Consider the following 16202-nt stretch of genomic DNA (forward strand, 5'->3'; position numbering starts at 1 on the left):
GTGTCTTATCCATGGTTGGGAATGGCAAGTTCCCATGTGTAAATTTACAGCTCATGCACTTGATGTTGCGCCACTTCCAACCGCCCACCGCACGCCCCCTCAGAGAGTGCAAGCCAGCCATTGTGCCATGGGAGTGGGATGAAGCGCAAGATGTATTCAACAATTCTGTTGCACCATAAACCATCTCAGAACACCTCTGAATGCACTTTTAAGTCTTTAAGTAACTTTGATCATGTACACACAACGAAATTTACTTTACACAATGTTTCTGTCTGCAAATGCCAGTCTCACAGGAGGTGCGTCCCAAGGTGCAGCAGGGCTTGACACTGGCTTGGTGCCGCACAGATAACCTTGCAGGGGAATCAAGGGGCAGGGAGAGGCAGTGACACAACCTCTACCTAGAGGGCACTGTTCAACACTGTCTCCTCATAAGCTTAAATAAAGATTTCAAACTTCAAAAGTACACATGAATTGCAGCGTTTGGACATTTGGTGCCATCACTTGCTATAATTTGCTATGCTAAGTGAAGAGGGTGCAGATGGATAAGTTGTAGCCTAAGTGAAATGAAAACTGCGGGATATGCACTTTCACATAAATACATAATATTTACACAAGCTGCCTTCTATTCAGTTTTGCCCTAATTACCCACAGTCAAAATTAGCTGCTCTCAGCCCATAGCAGTCTGAGATGATGTCAGACATTTTTATGGCAGTGTCGCCTTTCAGTCCAATATAAACTAGTCCTCTCCAACTCCAGACACCCCACATCAGATCTGTGTTTGTCATTACAGTCTGAATGATGGTTTTAATTAAATTTAGCTTAAAAAAAAAAAAAAAAAAAAAAAAAAAAAGAGTCAAAGAAGATACATATCGTAAATATATATATACTAACAAAGGCCAAAGCAGTTAGTAGGCTTACATGTAAAAATGTGTGTAGGCTGTAAACTTATTAATGAAGACTTAACTGGGGTCAGAAGGTAACAGTTTAGCCAACGCCCACTTAATATGTAGCTTGGAAATAATGTCGATCTTAAGGCTCAGTTACCCCGAAATTGGACTTATTTTATTGGTAAGGCACAAACTGTGTCACCCTGCTGTGTCTGTGAAGCTCTGAATATTTTTGTAACTTTAAAGAGAACCAATTATGCTAATTTTCCAGCACTAGACTGTTATTCTCTGACTCTACTACAGTAGCTTTACATGAATCACAGTTAAAACAAATGCTCATATAACTTGCACTGGCACTTTATGCAGCCTCTCAGTTTAACCTCTCCCTGAAACAGGCTGTTTTAGCTACCGATAAGCCCACTCTGTACTGACTGGTCAGCATCCACGTTCTCCGTTTCCGCTGCAACATAAACAAACTATAGTAACCCAGTGCTTGTGAGCAGATAAAATAAAAATGAAGAAGTAAAAAAACTCGCCTAGCCTTCAGAGCAGTCTGACGCTCGAGCTTTTTGCCCTCAGGGTTTACTTCTACATACGTTTATCTCATTATTTGAAGCTTTGGCCACGTTTAATTTGAACATTAATATAACATATATATGAAAGAAAATAAGGAAACGCATAATTGTTCCCTTTTAAGACTCTTTTCTCATTGACAAGTAATTTTAATAAGTCAATGCTCATTGGTGAACTGAGATGAAAAAACATGATGTCAAGAGGTACTGAAAAGTCCACTTACCGTTCTAATGGAATAGTCTGTAATCATCTCTCGAACTGTGTTAATTCGGTTTATAAACAGTTAATTTGCTAGCAGTTGCAATTAAACTAAGATACTGTTGCCATGGTTACCTGCACTTTGCCCACCGGTGTGATTTTAACCGACACCTGCCAGCCAATCAGAGACAATCTCCTCTCCGACGATGTACCATTTTGGAGGAGAAAATCGGAGTCGTTCAGGTTGTCATGTATGAAAGTGAGTCTGAAAAAAGAAATAACTATACAAGTTAAATGATACAATAAATACAGGATAATTTAGGTCGAAATCCCGCTAGCACCCACTGAACACCACAGAAAATCGTGACCGGACAGCAAAAAACAAAATCTCTAAAATTTTGAAATTACGCTGACATTTTTACATTTGATTTGGTACTTAATCTTCTTACTACAACAACATTTGACGAATTCCCCACATTGTCTAAATAGTGTTAAAGCTTTTTCAAGAATCTTGAGAATAAATTCTTCTTTTATTTCTGTGTTACAATTCTGACCCAATTCTGAGTAGTCCAATTTCAATATTTGACAGTGCTACAATGATACTGTAAAATACTCACCATGTATGGTGAACTCGACTGCTAAAAACGGAGGATGACCGTGTTCTCAATAGTAGCTCCGGCCCTGTCAACAACCACATCAATGAAATGAAACTTTTCAACTCAGAAACTTGCATATTAGTAGTGCCAAAGTTTGTTAAATGTGCACTTATGTTAAATGTGCATCTATTAGAGACAGATGTCATAAATGTGTAAGTACATTCACAAATAAGTTTTATTTTCATCTTTTTATACATTATAACCATATCCAACACATTTTTATATTATAATAAAATGACTCTTCTCCCTTGTCATTTACATAAATCAAAAATTTGTATATTAAGACTGCAAAATAGTACTCCTGTAATTTTTGTATATAGCTTTGTACACATACAAGTGACAATGCATCCATTTTGCTCCGAACGAATGCACATTTTTGGGGGGAATAAGAAAGGGCAGCCATAAGCAGAGAGAATACAAGAGCTCTAGCAAGACGGCAGGCTAGCAAGTAACACCACCACCACCATGTGACCAACACTGACCTGGGTTAAAATTTTGCAGTCAAACCCTTTGTACCACTTGAAATGCCTTAAGTTCCACCATCAGTTGGTTTGTACTTCTATCACAATTAATTGGGTTAAAACCACAAGGTCAACCCAAGTCTTTTCCAAAAGCACACCTCTAGGCTGGTTGTGTCCCAAGAGAAAGCTTGGAGCGCCACATGTAGCAGTACAGTGAAAACGTAATCAAATACACTTCAGGGGAAAAGTACAGACCAACAACTAAGAGAAAAAAAAAAGAGTGATTGAAATTTCATATCGACTTTGCAGAGATTCAGGCTTTTGATAAAAACACCAGCTAATCATCCCCATCATGGTCTTGGGAAATAAAATACACATACAGTATTAGAAAGATAATAAACCATGCTATATCATCCCATGAATACATTTTGATCATTGTTTTCTCAATGTCAATAAAGACATTCTGGCATATATCAGGCCTCCACATCATATGCCTCCTAACGTGTGAGACACACAGTGTGGGATGTGAGTTGAAACGTGTTTTGAGGAAACAATGTCAACACAATCAAAGTGTAGGTCACTGAATGGAAAAAAAGTCAAAACATTCAAAGTACACTGATATACTGTTCATGAATGTGCATACAAAAGAAAAAAAGACAGATCAGGCATTGAAAAACTAGTAGTCATGAGTACCCTCTTTGGTTTGTGATGATGTTCACAAAGTGATCTTTAGAAGTGATCGCTCATTTACCTAAAAGTGAAAATGACTCCTTATAGGCCCATTTATCCTGCACTCTCTACTCACAAATTTGATTATCATATTGGAGGTAATTGCAAAGTCTCTGCTGACAAAATTTTAGCATGAGTAAGTGTGACAAAAGGGATTTTAAAATCAAAATAACAGCATTCACCTTCAATAAAACCAATTTAGAATTTGCAAGTAGATAGGCTGTTTGGATTTCTCTCTGGTCATTTTCAGTCCAACAAATCTCTACAGCAGGTAATTTATCAAAATACAGTCCCACAAGCCATCAACTGTTGCCATAGAAAAGATTAATACAGAATATTCAACAATACAAAATAAGTTTTTCAATCAATGCAAATTTCAGCTGACACACTGGCAGCCCTTCAGTGCTTTAAATCCTCTGTAGCAGTGTGAAAAAGTGAGCTGCGGCTACTCTTGACACTGGCATGGTGAAGCTGTGGTCTTACAGTACAATGACTCAACGGGCCCTGCTGCTGGTGAAGAATTTTTTTTTTTTTTTTTTTTGGGAATTGGGGGGGGGGCAAACCATTTTACCCAAGAGCAAGATGAAAAAAGTGCCAATATGTGATGGCTTGTGTACGTGTATGTACAGTATATGTGATGTGTATGCAAGCAAGACCCAGAGGTGTGCTGGGGCAGTAGGCAGAATGGGGGTGGGTGGGTGGCCTGTTCACTCAGTGCTGCGTGTGGGAGTGCTAGGCTGGTTAAGCCCCATGGTTTTGCACAACCAGCCAGCAAAGTCCACTTCCTCCACTTCTGATCGTTTGATGAAAGTGTGACTCTGAAAGAAAACCAAAAGGGAAACCGCTGTTTGTGCTGCTAGCTCATTAACATAGAGATCAAATAATCCAGTAATCAAACAATCAGATAAATGAAAATGAAGCTCTGGTACGCACCATCAGCATTTTCAGATCTGCTCTCTCAGCTGGGTTTTTGATCAAGCTGCAGACACAAACGACACCAATAAGGTTACTGACATTAGAAATCCTTATGAGAAACATTAGCTCTGTCATTTCAGTGATCCACCAATCCAAACTGTTTTGCTCATTGTTACTTCACTTGTATGTTTGAGCTTCATTGTGCAGAATAACGTGAGCAGTTTGACACTAGAACTGTCCTCACGTTCATTTGCTGAAAGGGGCAAGTTTCTCTGTATGATTTTCGTGATATCACCACTGTGGTTCAGTGCGCAACTTACCCAAATGTGATGTGGAAACCTAAAACCTCCAGTGCATATACACTAAGAATCAACTTTTTAGTGAAACAGGAGACAACATGTATCTAGTAGTTAAACTTTTAAAAGAAACTATATTTGTACACTTGTGGATTCTGGTTGTTTCAATGAGGGAGAACAGACAGAAATAACTTTATGTTTTGAATTAGATATTTGATTTTTTTGTGGTTAAACTGTATCAAACTGTCATCCCAATGACAGTATTTTTCAGATGTCTTAAAATGTATATGGGTATCTTTGAGGAGTGTGTTGGATTTCATTATTTCCTAACAACCTCAGCACTAGAACCAGTTTCTGCAACCACCTGTGCACAAAACAAAACCTATGCATTTCAGTCAGCACCAACTGCCGCATTTAGGTTACTACGAAACAGTAAAGGCAAATAGTAAGATCATGGTTCATCTTATTGACTGATTATTCTTTTTTGTGGAAGAGCAGATGAGCAGTCTGAACAAAGCTCAGTCTAACACGTCATTCCATCGCTCACCATTTTGTCACAAAGTCCTGGAAGTCATTGGTGAAGACACCATGTGGCAGTTTAGGAGGAGGCTGAGAGAGAGACAAGAAACAAAGATCAAAAACAGTGCAATTAAAAGGAGAAAAGTTCAGTACTATGCACTTATGTAAGCTTGACAGATAGAAAGACCTGTGTGTGAGTGTGTTTAACAGAACATGCAACTGGTGATTTTTCATACCTCGTTTACAATGTAGTCCAAAAGTTCAAAGATGGCCATTGCAGGTCTACTGTCCATCCCATGTCCTGTGAACAAACACAATTCAATAAACAAACACATTTACATCACATACTAAGCAATCTGCATGACGTTTGTTATTGTTTTATATAACTGTCTGTGTATTTGTGTTTTCCTTTGCATTGCATACCGCTCACGGGCCTGCCGGGTGGTCTGGGCCTCTGCATGTTGGTGTGAGGCTCTCCCTCGGCCCCGTCCATAACGACGCGTCCAAAGATGGCTTCCAGCTCTTTGGCGTCTGGTGGGGGGATGGGGTAGCGGCCAATCGCCAGCTCCACCAGGGACAGACCCATGCTCCACACGTCAGACTGAACAGAGTAGTGAGTGCCCTGCAGTCTCTCCGGCTGTTGAGAAACACACAATCTACGTCAGAGGGAGCAGGTAGAGCCAAGACGCCAGGCAGGAGTGAAGGGTTGGGCGGAGAGCTGGGCGGGGAAGGCACGGGAAGTGGAGGAGAGGATAATGGAAGGGGAGAGGGAGGAGGGGGTGTTATGGCAAGGAGCAGTGGGGTGTGGTTAGGGCAAGAGGACAGGAGATGGGAGGGTTTGGCAGCTTTGGACTGTTTTAGTTAGAAGGGTGAGCAAGGACAGATGTGTGTTTTAGGAATTATGACGAAAGGGCGAGTGTCTCTACACCACTGGTGCTTCGTGGGTATGGGATGGGTATGGGGATGGGACAGACAGGCAGCTTTTCAGCACTGCACCCACCAGGTGTCTAAGAGTGAGGGGAGAGGAGGACAAGAACGAACGAGCACAGTTGCCTAGCTCTTTGCCAGAGAGCCCTTTCCTGGGCACAGCCCTCGGTTCTTGGCAGGGAAGTGAGGGAGGGCCAGAGGAAGGGAAGGCGGAGGGCGGGGCCAGTGAACAAGAGCAATGTGAGAAAAGAGGAGAAGGAAAGTGGGGATAGGGCCAGAGGAAAAGGGGTGGGGGCGCAGGCGTGCAGAGCTGACTCACCGACATGTAGGAGCGCGTTCCAACAAAGGAGTTGGCCATGGAATCTATGAGCTGGCCGCTCACACCAAAGTCGCACAGCTTGATCTCCCCGCGAGAGTTGACCAGGATGTTGGAGGGCTTGACATCTATATGGCAGAGGGGATGTGGACAAACAAACATGTCGGTTTTACTGAGACTCTTGCTACATCACAACTGTCATGTATGCTTAACACTTCACTACTGACTTAGGCAATCATTTTTTGTAGTCATCAGGATGAGAAGGCACTGCTCAACAAAATAGCAAATAAGGATTATACGTAGGGGCATGAATGTATTTGCCTACGAATGACTATGTCCATTATATGTATTGCATGCAACTATGATTTTCATAGGAGATACTGACATGTGCAGACTCTGAAAACAAATTTCCCCTAACAGGACAGTAAAAACTATCATATCAGGAGCTTTCTGAGAGATAGCTTTTGTACATTATACAAAACACACACAATTATTCAGAGACGATTTTGAATATTTTTAAAGACTACAATGTGCCATGGGGGCCACAAGTGGCACGCTCAGTGCCCTCCCCAGGTTTATGCCGTGGTGCCGTGTTCATTGTGCACAAGGAGAAAATGGTTAACAACTCCTGCTGGAGCCCCTGTTATAAACAAGCTTGGTCCTCCACGTTTCTTGCTCATCACTAAAAAACATCCTGCAAAATAATGGGGTATGACTGAGCCCTGCAATCTGTCCTCTGCGGTGACTGACCCCCCTCCCACCGACCAAGGACATGCGAGGAGTGACTGAGAAGGAGGTGGCATGAAAGAGCGGGAGAATGATGGAGGGAGACACGGAGGGAGGGGTCACCAGGGCGCGGCTGCTGTATAATCACATCTGAGAGGCTGTAATTACTGCCTGAGCTCACAGACAACTCTGTCCTCGAGTACCACCGACCCTGTAGCACTGTGAGACTTCACTGCACTGCACTATGCAGGTCTGACCGCTGCCTTCACCAGTACTTTTCATAACAACACACCCATGCTTCCTCACTGGTGTGCTGTGGAAAAGTTGTTTGCCTTAGACTTTGCTATGGTCTGACTTTTAATTTTGTTTGAATGCAAAGATAATAGTTTTTTCTAAGCCTTTTTTGCTTCATGCTACAAATATCTATGATCAGGAACTCGTGATCTTTCCAAATAATAGCCTGCCTTGTGGTGAGCGTGCTAATTCTCTTAAGATGCTGATGCAGTGCATATGGAGGAAAAAGCATGAAGACAATTAATAAAAATTTGAATGAAAAAGTACAGGGACGGCTGGAGCCGATCTAGTTAATGTGGCGCATTTGAAGTGGTTTCACTAACACACACACGAGGGTTCAGACATTTCGAAATAGCAGTCCTTCCTAAATGCTTTTTGTTAGTGTGTTTGAGCCTGTTTCAGAACAGGAAGGATAATAACAGTGGAAAATTATCCTGCATTTTTTTTTTTTTTTTTTAAATCTGATGTTTACACTGTAACATTTGTATGGTTTGGATCTCTGCTGGATGCCTCACCAGCATCAGCAAATTTTAGCCACCAGTAAAGCTGAAGGGATGGGAATCATTATATTACCCACAACAACCGTTCATAAAAAAAACAACTACATTGTATTATTGGTAAATGAGGTTCACTTTCCTGTAATCTGCCCTTATGAGTTATCCATACGGCATTCCTATACATTTCCCATTTCCAGACAAAAACAATTTAGACATATTTCTGTTTTAGCTTTTTCTTTAGTAGTACTGGTTAACTGTCCCACCAAGGTTGTAAGAAGCCAATGTGTTCAACAACAACTAGTGTGAGAGCTGAATGAATCACAATAACAAATGTGTCATCATTTCAAATTTGTCATCAAATATTTTTGAATTAAACTTAGTCTACAATAAATCATGGGGCTGACTACTTACATCACAATTCTCAGCATGTCATAAAATAAAAACTGGGATCATATCTTTTAAAACATTTAGTCATCTAGGGCATGGGATATCTGAAGTCAAAGGCTGTCCAGGTTTTATTATTAATTCTTATTCTTCTCTCTGAAAGCTATTCACAGCAGTAGAACCAACACATAACCTGAAAAGTGATTGTGATAAACACTGCATTGAACAGAAAGCTTGAGATAAAATTCTGAAATGTAGAAAATGAATTAGTTGTGTTACCACCACAAATCATCAATCATCAATCAATAACAAATCATCTGGTTTTGTAAACTACATAGTTAGCATCTCTCGTACTGCAGTGTTGTAATGTCGTGATTTGATACAACTAGAGAACACCCTTACCTCTGTGCATGATCTGGTGCTTCTCCCGCAGGTAGGCTAATCCTCTCAATACCTGTAAACAAGGGAGAAAAACATTTGACATCACACACAAAAATACAATGGGCCAAATATGTAACAACAGTGTGTATACACATACAAAAAAACAAGCTTTCCCCTGCACAGATATTAATTTAGAAATATTCATTTTTACACTTCGATGTTTTGACTTGACACAGGAATCAAAAGTTCAGTAAAACACAGTAGGCCACTGCTGTTCGTGACTCATGCATGACTGGCTATCACACAGCTAGTTAAGCAACACCGCAAGAGAAACACACCCACAATGGAAGAGCAGTGCATACGCAAAAACATGTATAGTAACAAGCTACAAATGTTAATAAAGCTAGCAAATTCAAACAACAACCATTGTTTAAATTACAAACAGAAATAACAAAACAACAAACAAAAAAATAAATAAATAAACAAATCAGACAATCCCTCCACTTTAAAAAAAAATAGTATTAGGGAAGTACATACAGCTATGCTAACTTTGCCCAGGATTTCTTCTGGAATTCGTCTGGCTTCCTTCAGGACCTGGTCCAAGGATCCACCATCCTGTAGAGACAAGTTGCACAGATAAAATCTAATATACCATCCAAAAAATTTTGTACAAGAGTAAAATACTCAATAGTTCAATTAAGAATCTTTGTCTCTCACCATGTGCTCCATACAGATGCTGATCTCCCCATCGCTGTAAAAGGCCCCATAAAAGCCCACAATGTAGGGGGAGTTGCATTCATGCAGCACCTGCAGCTCTCTGATAATCTGGTTCCTGATGGCAGGTTTGATTTCCAGGTGGATCAACTGAGGGGGGTAAATATGAAACCATTAACTACTACTCTGACAAAGTCAAATGCATCAGATGACACAGACAACACAGACACTTTGCTGTGTTGGCTGTGTGGAATTCATCTTTTTAAAACTGTGTTAACCACAAAAAAAGAGACAGGTTTGAGACAAGTCAACACACAGCTTGACAGCATACAAGCTTGAGCTTGCTGCGTGAGTTGATGCTGCAGAGTCTGTGTGGAGTTCTAAGTTACTATCTCATAAACTGTACACCCAGTGTTATGATCAAAACAGGGGGAAAGCAGACTAACCAACTCATAGTACATGTACAACACTACACAAGAATAGCTTTGAGTGCTCAGCTCCTACTGGAATTTTGAGGCAGATACAAATTTGAGGGATATAAAAAATGAATATATTGGCAAGTATTCTTTTTTTAAAATAAACCCATAAAATAGTGAAATACTTTTGATGATGATCCCTTTCACTTTTGCTAAAAAAAAAATGTGACAAAGATTAATACTGAGCCAGACACTTTACAATGGAAAAATGAACTCGTCAGTGCTGTCTCACAAGTATGGGACAAACTAATATGACTAAGGCACTGCTTGTAAATGACCTCAAACATATCCTCAGCATTTATTCATTGCAATTTCTAGTTACTTATGGGCCATTTACATCACTAATGACTATCAGTGATGAGCTAATATTGGCAAATATACACTCAGTTGTCACTTTATTATTAGGTACACCTAGCTAAAACCAAAGTAGTCTAATAGATTGGTGCTTCAGTAAATCCTACTTTCATAAATGTGCCGTTTTTAGTGAAACTCTGTGAAAGAGATGCTGATTCAACTGTATGACCACTCTGGAGGTTGCAATTTGTGGTGCTGTTGAGCTGCATTGTGCTGACAGGTGTTCGTATCGTTTTGTTCATTCCATTCAAATCAGTGCAAGTAGACTAAACACAGGTCATACCTCATTGTATAAACTTTATAGCCTTTCAAAATTATGTTACGGATTATTTCCTTTGAATATTTGCTTACTCATACTTATTGTGAATAATTCTGTTTGTTATTGTCGCATTCAAGTAATGGTGCACAGTGTGCTTTTCTCCAAACACAAAGTCAGTGGGGCTCCACGTAGATATGGGTGCCAAAAAAAAATCAAGTCAGCACCAAGGCTATAGTACAACGATAAAATCTAAACTGAATTTAGAAACTTGGAACATGTCTGGAATGTGTTTTGACTCAGCCCCCTCACCTGTCACACTTCACCTGTAAGAAAACATTCAACAAATGTTCATTTTCACCTTTCGGGCCATGACCAAACTTGAGGGTTTGTGGCGGACCTTGTTGACCACTCCTCCATTTCCGGCACCCAACTCACATATGGGGTCAAAATCCTCATCCTTCAGCTCCCCAACCTGAGCTTTCTGGGTGAGGAAAGCTTCCAGTCTTTTCCTCTGTTGTTCGTCCAGGTCCAGCTCACCCAATTTCTTCTGTAAGGCCTCAAGGTTGGCTCTGTGAGGAAGAGACAGGTGGTAATACACAGACCGAGAAGGAAATGTGAAGACAGGGACATTTAGCAGCTGCATATAAACGGTGGTGCATAAGACTTACGTTATACAGTGCTAATAAACGATGGTAACTTCTAACATAGAGCAGTTAGAAGCATTTTCTCATAGGTACAATTAATTTTAACCCATAGAAGTGTTACTCACTCAGATGCAGCATCAATGGTGTTAGAGGTGGCCTGTCCCTCCCCAATGGGCGTTATATTCAGGGGCACGGGTCTTCTTTTGGGAGCCATTTCAATAACTACCCTATACGACTTTCCGAAGTAATAGGACTAACCTGCAATGAGCCGGGCAGCAACTAATCTAACCTTTTTCTTGTTCGAAACTCAGTCTGAAAAAAAGCAACAGGGTCAGCTCTAGGTGGCTAGTAACTTAGCTAGCTAGCGTTAGCAAAATTAGTATACTTTCGGTAGCATGTCAGTTAGCTAATGTGGGAAAACGTAACATGCCAAGATGTTTCTTTTCAGTAAGGTCGTTTGCCGGTGCATCTATAGCGTTGGGCGTAAGCACATTTCTATTTTCTACTTCTTCTGGGTTTGTCTACCTGCTGCTACTAGCCATTAGCTACCTAGCTGCTACTAGCTAGCACCAGCCCCTGGAAAAATCGTGCCCTGCGTCTCTCTGTCTTAATGTGCAACCCCTCGCTTCTTAGCTTCCACAAGACTACGGGTCGCCACGGTTTTACCGGCTGCTACACCGGGAGACCGACTCGGCTGGCTTCCCTCCGCAGGACGGCGGTGTCTAAGCGACAAATTCCTCCGTGTTTCAGCTCGGGGTGTGGGGCTCTGAAGCGAAAAGGGCTTTGGCTTTGGTTGGTGGTGCTTCAGTACAGGAAGCAGCAGCTGCAGCATCAGACCTGTGTGACACCCACAGGGAGAGCCCTTCATAAATAGCGCGAGACTGAGACCGTCTGACAAGTTGATACGAGAGATGCAGGAATCTCATGGGAAATGCACAACATCTGCAGTTTGTGATAACGCCACTGGTATGGTGTTTTTAATGAGCTAAAAAGCCCAGTTTAACCATATCTTATCCACCCTCTGCTGCGCTCTTATGTGTTTAATGGCAGTTACCACCAAGCTTTGAAGTACATTACTGCCATCCAGTGGTGAAAATGATTTTACAAAAAACCATATTGTATCATTAGTGAACTGTCAGAAACTCTGAAATTCAGTGATTTGTCACTCATTAATAATAAAAAGTTCACAAAATCCAGGACAAAACATTGCAATTAAGGTTCAAATTCATTAATACAACTTTCTGAAAATTGACTGAAGATTTTCAAAAATTGGATAGATCTGGAGGCCCACAGGACCCCCACTTCCCTAATAAAATGATGAGTGTGGGGAATTTCTTTATAAAAGTCTGAAGTACTCTTTTCAGCTTTATTTATGATTGGATTAATGTAAATACATATTTAGTTGACATCACTTGAACTTATCACCTATTCTTCCATACAAATATTTTTTATGCTCCCATCATAGACAGGTCTTGCAAAAGAGGTCTCTGATCTCAGTAGGATGTAAATGGGTAATAAGACCTCTGATACTGTAACATCAGACAGAATTGTTCACCAAGTGTGATAGAAAATCCCTTTCTATTGTCCGTAAATATGCAATGTCACTATGTTAGCATACAGTATACCTTGTCATGTTCCCATAACCAATGTAAAAGCAAGGTGTTTTCCTTATTCAAATCAGTACCATGCCGCTCTGTTGTGGAACTGCTTAAATTTCTTTCTCCTAATCCCTGGCTACATAAACTGTTAGGATTTTCCCCTCAGTGCAAAAACAGAACTGTACTTGCATCAGCTCACAAATATGCCTTGATTTCTGATTGGACAAATAACGGAAATAACCATGAATGGTCTAGCTGTGGCTATAAACCTACTGTACATGTGTTACTTAACATTCTTAGCATATCCATAATCGGCAGCAACAGCAACTAAACTAAGCTTCCTCACATGCTCCTCACTCAGTAAGATACTTAACACTGTCTGGTACATCTCACAGCTCAATTTTCTCTTGTTGCTTCAGATGTTGATGCAACATTTCTGAAACACTGAGCAGAGAATAGAGTGAGAACTGTTTTTACAGACATTTAGAAAGGATGGTCTTGAGACCCTTCTTGTAGTCACAATATTCAGTTCTAACCCCATGTGCCTTGGGAGAAGAAATACTCCACTTTATGTATAAATAATTAATCTTATTTATCATCTTCTGTTGCTTGTAAATCAACACAGTCCATCAAAACCCCAAATCTCCCATTTACAAAAGTATTCAGACCCATAATTCAGCACTTGGTAGATGCCCCTTTAGCAGCAATTTCAGCTTTGAGTCCTCTAGGACAAGTCTCTACAAGCGTTGCACACCTGGATCTGGGCAGTTTATCCCATTCTTCCTGGCAGATCCTCTCAAGCTCTGTCAGATTGGATGGGAGGTGTCTGTGAACTGCCATCTAAAGGTCTCTCCACAGATGTTCTACAGGACTTAAGTCTTAGTTTTGGCTGGGCTACTCAAGGGCAGTCAGAGACCTGTCCCAGAGACACTCCAGCATTAGCTTGGCTGTATGCTTCAGGTCACTGGAGCTCTCTGTATTGGGCTCCATTCGTTCCCTCAACTCTGACCAGTATCCCTGTCCCAGCCGCTGAGAAGCTCCCCCATAGCTTGAGGCTACCACCACCATGCTTCACTGAAGAGACAGTATTAGTCAGTTGATGAGCAGCGCCTGGTGTTTGCTAAACATAGTGCTTGGATCTTGGCCCAAAGAGGTCACTTTAGTCTCACAAGACCAAAGAATTCATGCTCTCAGAGTACTTTAAATGCAAAACTCCAAAACACCTCCATCTAATTACTTGACCATAGAAGCCTCATTGATGGAGAGGATTTTTGAAGCTTTGTTAGAGTGACTGTTGAGTTCTTGGTCACCTCCATGAACTTACTCAGTTTGGCTGGATGGCCAACTCTAGGAGGACTCCTGGTTGTTCCAAACTTCTTCCATTTCACAATTACTGAGGTCACTCTATATGCAGTCACTGAGCACTTTATTAGGAATGCCATAGTAATACTATGTAGGGCCTCCCTTTGCTTTCAAAACAGCCTCAGTTTGTTGTGGCATTGATTCCACAAGATGCTGGAAACATTCCTTTGAGATTCTGGTTCATGTTGACACAATTGCATCACATCATTTTTGCAGAATCCACATTCATGCTGCCAAGCTCTTATCTACCACATCCCAAAGGTGTTCTGTTGGATTCAGATCTGGTGACTGGAGAGGTCACTGAAGTACACTGATCTCAGTGTCATCAATTTGATGACTCTTGCTTTGTGACATGGTGCATTATCATGCTGGAAGTAGCCATTAGAAGACGGGTAACTTGGTGCCATAAAGGGATGTTGACACCAAATTCTGACCCCACAATCTGTGTACCTAAGCAGAAATTGAGATGCATCAGACCAGACCACATTTTTTCCAGTCTTCAGCTGTCCAGTGTTGGTGAGCCTGTGCCCATTGCGGCCTCAGATTTCTGTTCTTGGCTGACAGAAGTGGAACCCGCCATGGTATTCTGCTTTTGTAGTCTATCTGCCACAATGTTCAATGTGTTGTGCATTCTGAGAAGCTTTTCTGCTCACCACAGTTATAAAGAGTGGTTATCTGAGTTACCATAGCCCTTCTGTCAGCTTCAACCAGTCTGGCCATTCTACTCTCACCTCTCTCATCAACAATGCATTTCTGTCAGCAGAACTGCCGCTAACTGAGTGTTTTTCTCACTGTTCCAAGTAAACTGTACAGACTGTTGTGCATGAAAATCCCACGAGATAAGCACTTTCAGAAATACTCAAACCAGCCTGTCTGGCACCAATGGTCATGCCACAGTCAAGTGGCATTACTGTTGGTGCCGTTGTCACATTCCAATGTTTGATGTGAACATTAACTGAAGCTTCTGACCTGTATCTGCATGATTTTATGCACTGCACTGTAGCTACATGTTTGGTTGATTGGATAATTGCATGAATAAGTCAGTGAGATGTGCTATTAAGAGAAAATAAAAATTTGTCAGACTTTTAGATACATACACTGTTTCACTGTTTACCCTGGAATAAGGTGATAATGATAAGAGGGTATGTGGTTGTTAGGTTATAGACTTTTTGGCTACAGGCTACTGTGACATTTTGGCATTTGGTCACAGAAGGGAATGCACAGGGGTAAATAATGAAATTAATTATGGCTGGATTCCATTTAGTTCCTTTGGTTTCAGGGTCCTAAGGCATGCTGGCTCACCACCATGACTTACTGGGACAGTTGAGGGAAACGTCTATAAAATGATTAGTAAACTGTGCTTTTCCTACCATGACAAATAAAAATGTCTGCTGAATAGTAAGGTTTAATAATGCCTACTTAATGAGTCACATGCATTTGCTCAACCTTTCTTTAAACATTTTGCAGATACGTTGCATCTTATTTTCTTCAAAAATATTTATTATTAAACAGGCCTGGCTTTCCCACTGAATTGCCGGTTCATCTGGGAAATGGTTCATATATTTCACAGGATTACAACTACAATGACCTTTTCTTGACATTAAAAAAAGTTATTATGGGGCATCTTGGTGGCAGAGGTGGTGAGGTGTTAAAGCCACTGACAAGGTAGTCACAGTGGTCTCAGTTCCAATACAGCGAGGGACCTTTCTTGCATGTCACCATTGTGTCTTTCTCCCCCTACATTACCTCTCAGCTCCCTACTGTCTAATCAAGGCAGAAGTGCCCCCCAAAACTATGTGATCATGACATAAATTAAGTTTACAGTGGCTGTGGAGCATTGGTTTTATTCTCTCCATGTCAAAAATGCTTTCACACATTAAGGCTTTCAAGTTTAAATGACCAAAATTCTATAAGACAGACTTGTCTGTATTAGATGAAACTCAACCTGACTTTTAGGGAAGCACTTGCAGACATGCTGAATACTGCAAACAAGGTGTGATGCACTCATCCCAAGTGGATTTAGTTGTCAATAGTTG

The 16202-nt window shown here is 41.0% G+C and overlaps 1 protein-coding gene across 1 annotated transcript; it reads right to left on the reverse strand.

Moving 5' to 3' along the window:
• Positions 1-2471: 2471 nt before the first annotated feature.
• On the reverse strand, positions 2472-12051 carry map2k2a (mitogen-activated protein kinase kinase 2a). The gene is made up of 11 exons (XM_018667317.2): positions 11332-12051; positions 10921-11131; positions 9477-9623; positions 9297-9374; positions 8781-8832; positions 6481-6605; positions 5658-5871; positions 5471-5535; positions 5263-5324; positions 4438-4483; positions 2472-4322 (listed from the first exon to the last, which is right to left on the reverse strand). The coding sequence occupies exons 1-11, from the start codon at positions 11418-11420 to the stop codon at positions 4212-4214; spliced, it is 1200 nt and encodes a 399-aa protein (XP_018522833.1). The 5' UTR covers positions 11421-12051; the 3' UTR covers positions 2472-4211.
• Between the last annotated feature and the right edge of the window lie 4151 nt (positions 12052-16202).

Source organism: Lates calcarifer, linkage group LG17 (assembly GCF_001640805.2).
Source record: "Lates calcarifer isolate ASB-BC8 linkage group LG17, TLL_Latcal_v3, whole genome shotgun sequence".
NCBI classification, from domain to species: Eukaryota; Metazoa; Chordata; class Actinopteri; family Centropomidae; genus Lates; species Lates calcarifer.

What these genes read in the sequence shown, in the direction of transcription:
- map2k2a (XM_018667317.2), bottom strand. Translation starts at nt 11,420, where the DNA reads ATGGCTCCCAAAAGAAGACCCGTGCCCCTGAATATAACGCCCATTGGG. An exon ending in GAACGCGCTCCTACATGTCG is followed by an intron (nt 5,872 to 6,480) that starts GTGAGTCAGCTC and finishes GTTTCTCAACAG; the next exon opens with CCGGAGAGACTGCAGGGCAC. An exon ending in TGGACTACATTGTAAACGAG is followed by an intron (nt 5,325 to 5,470) that starts GTATGAAAAATC and finishes TCTCTCTCTCAG; the next exon opens with CCTCCTCCTAAACTGCCACA.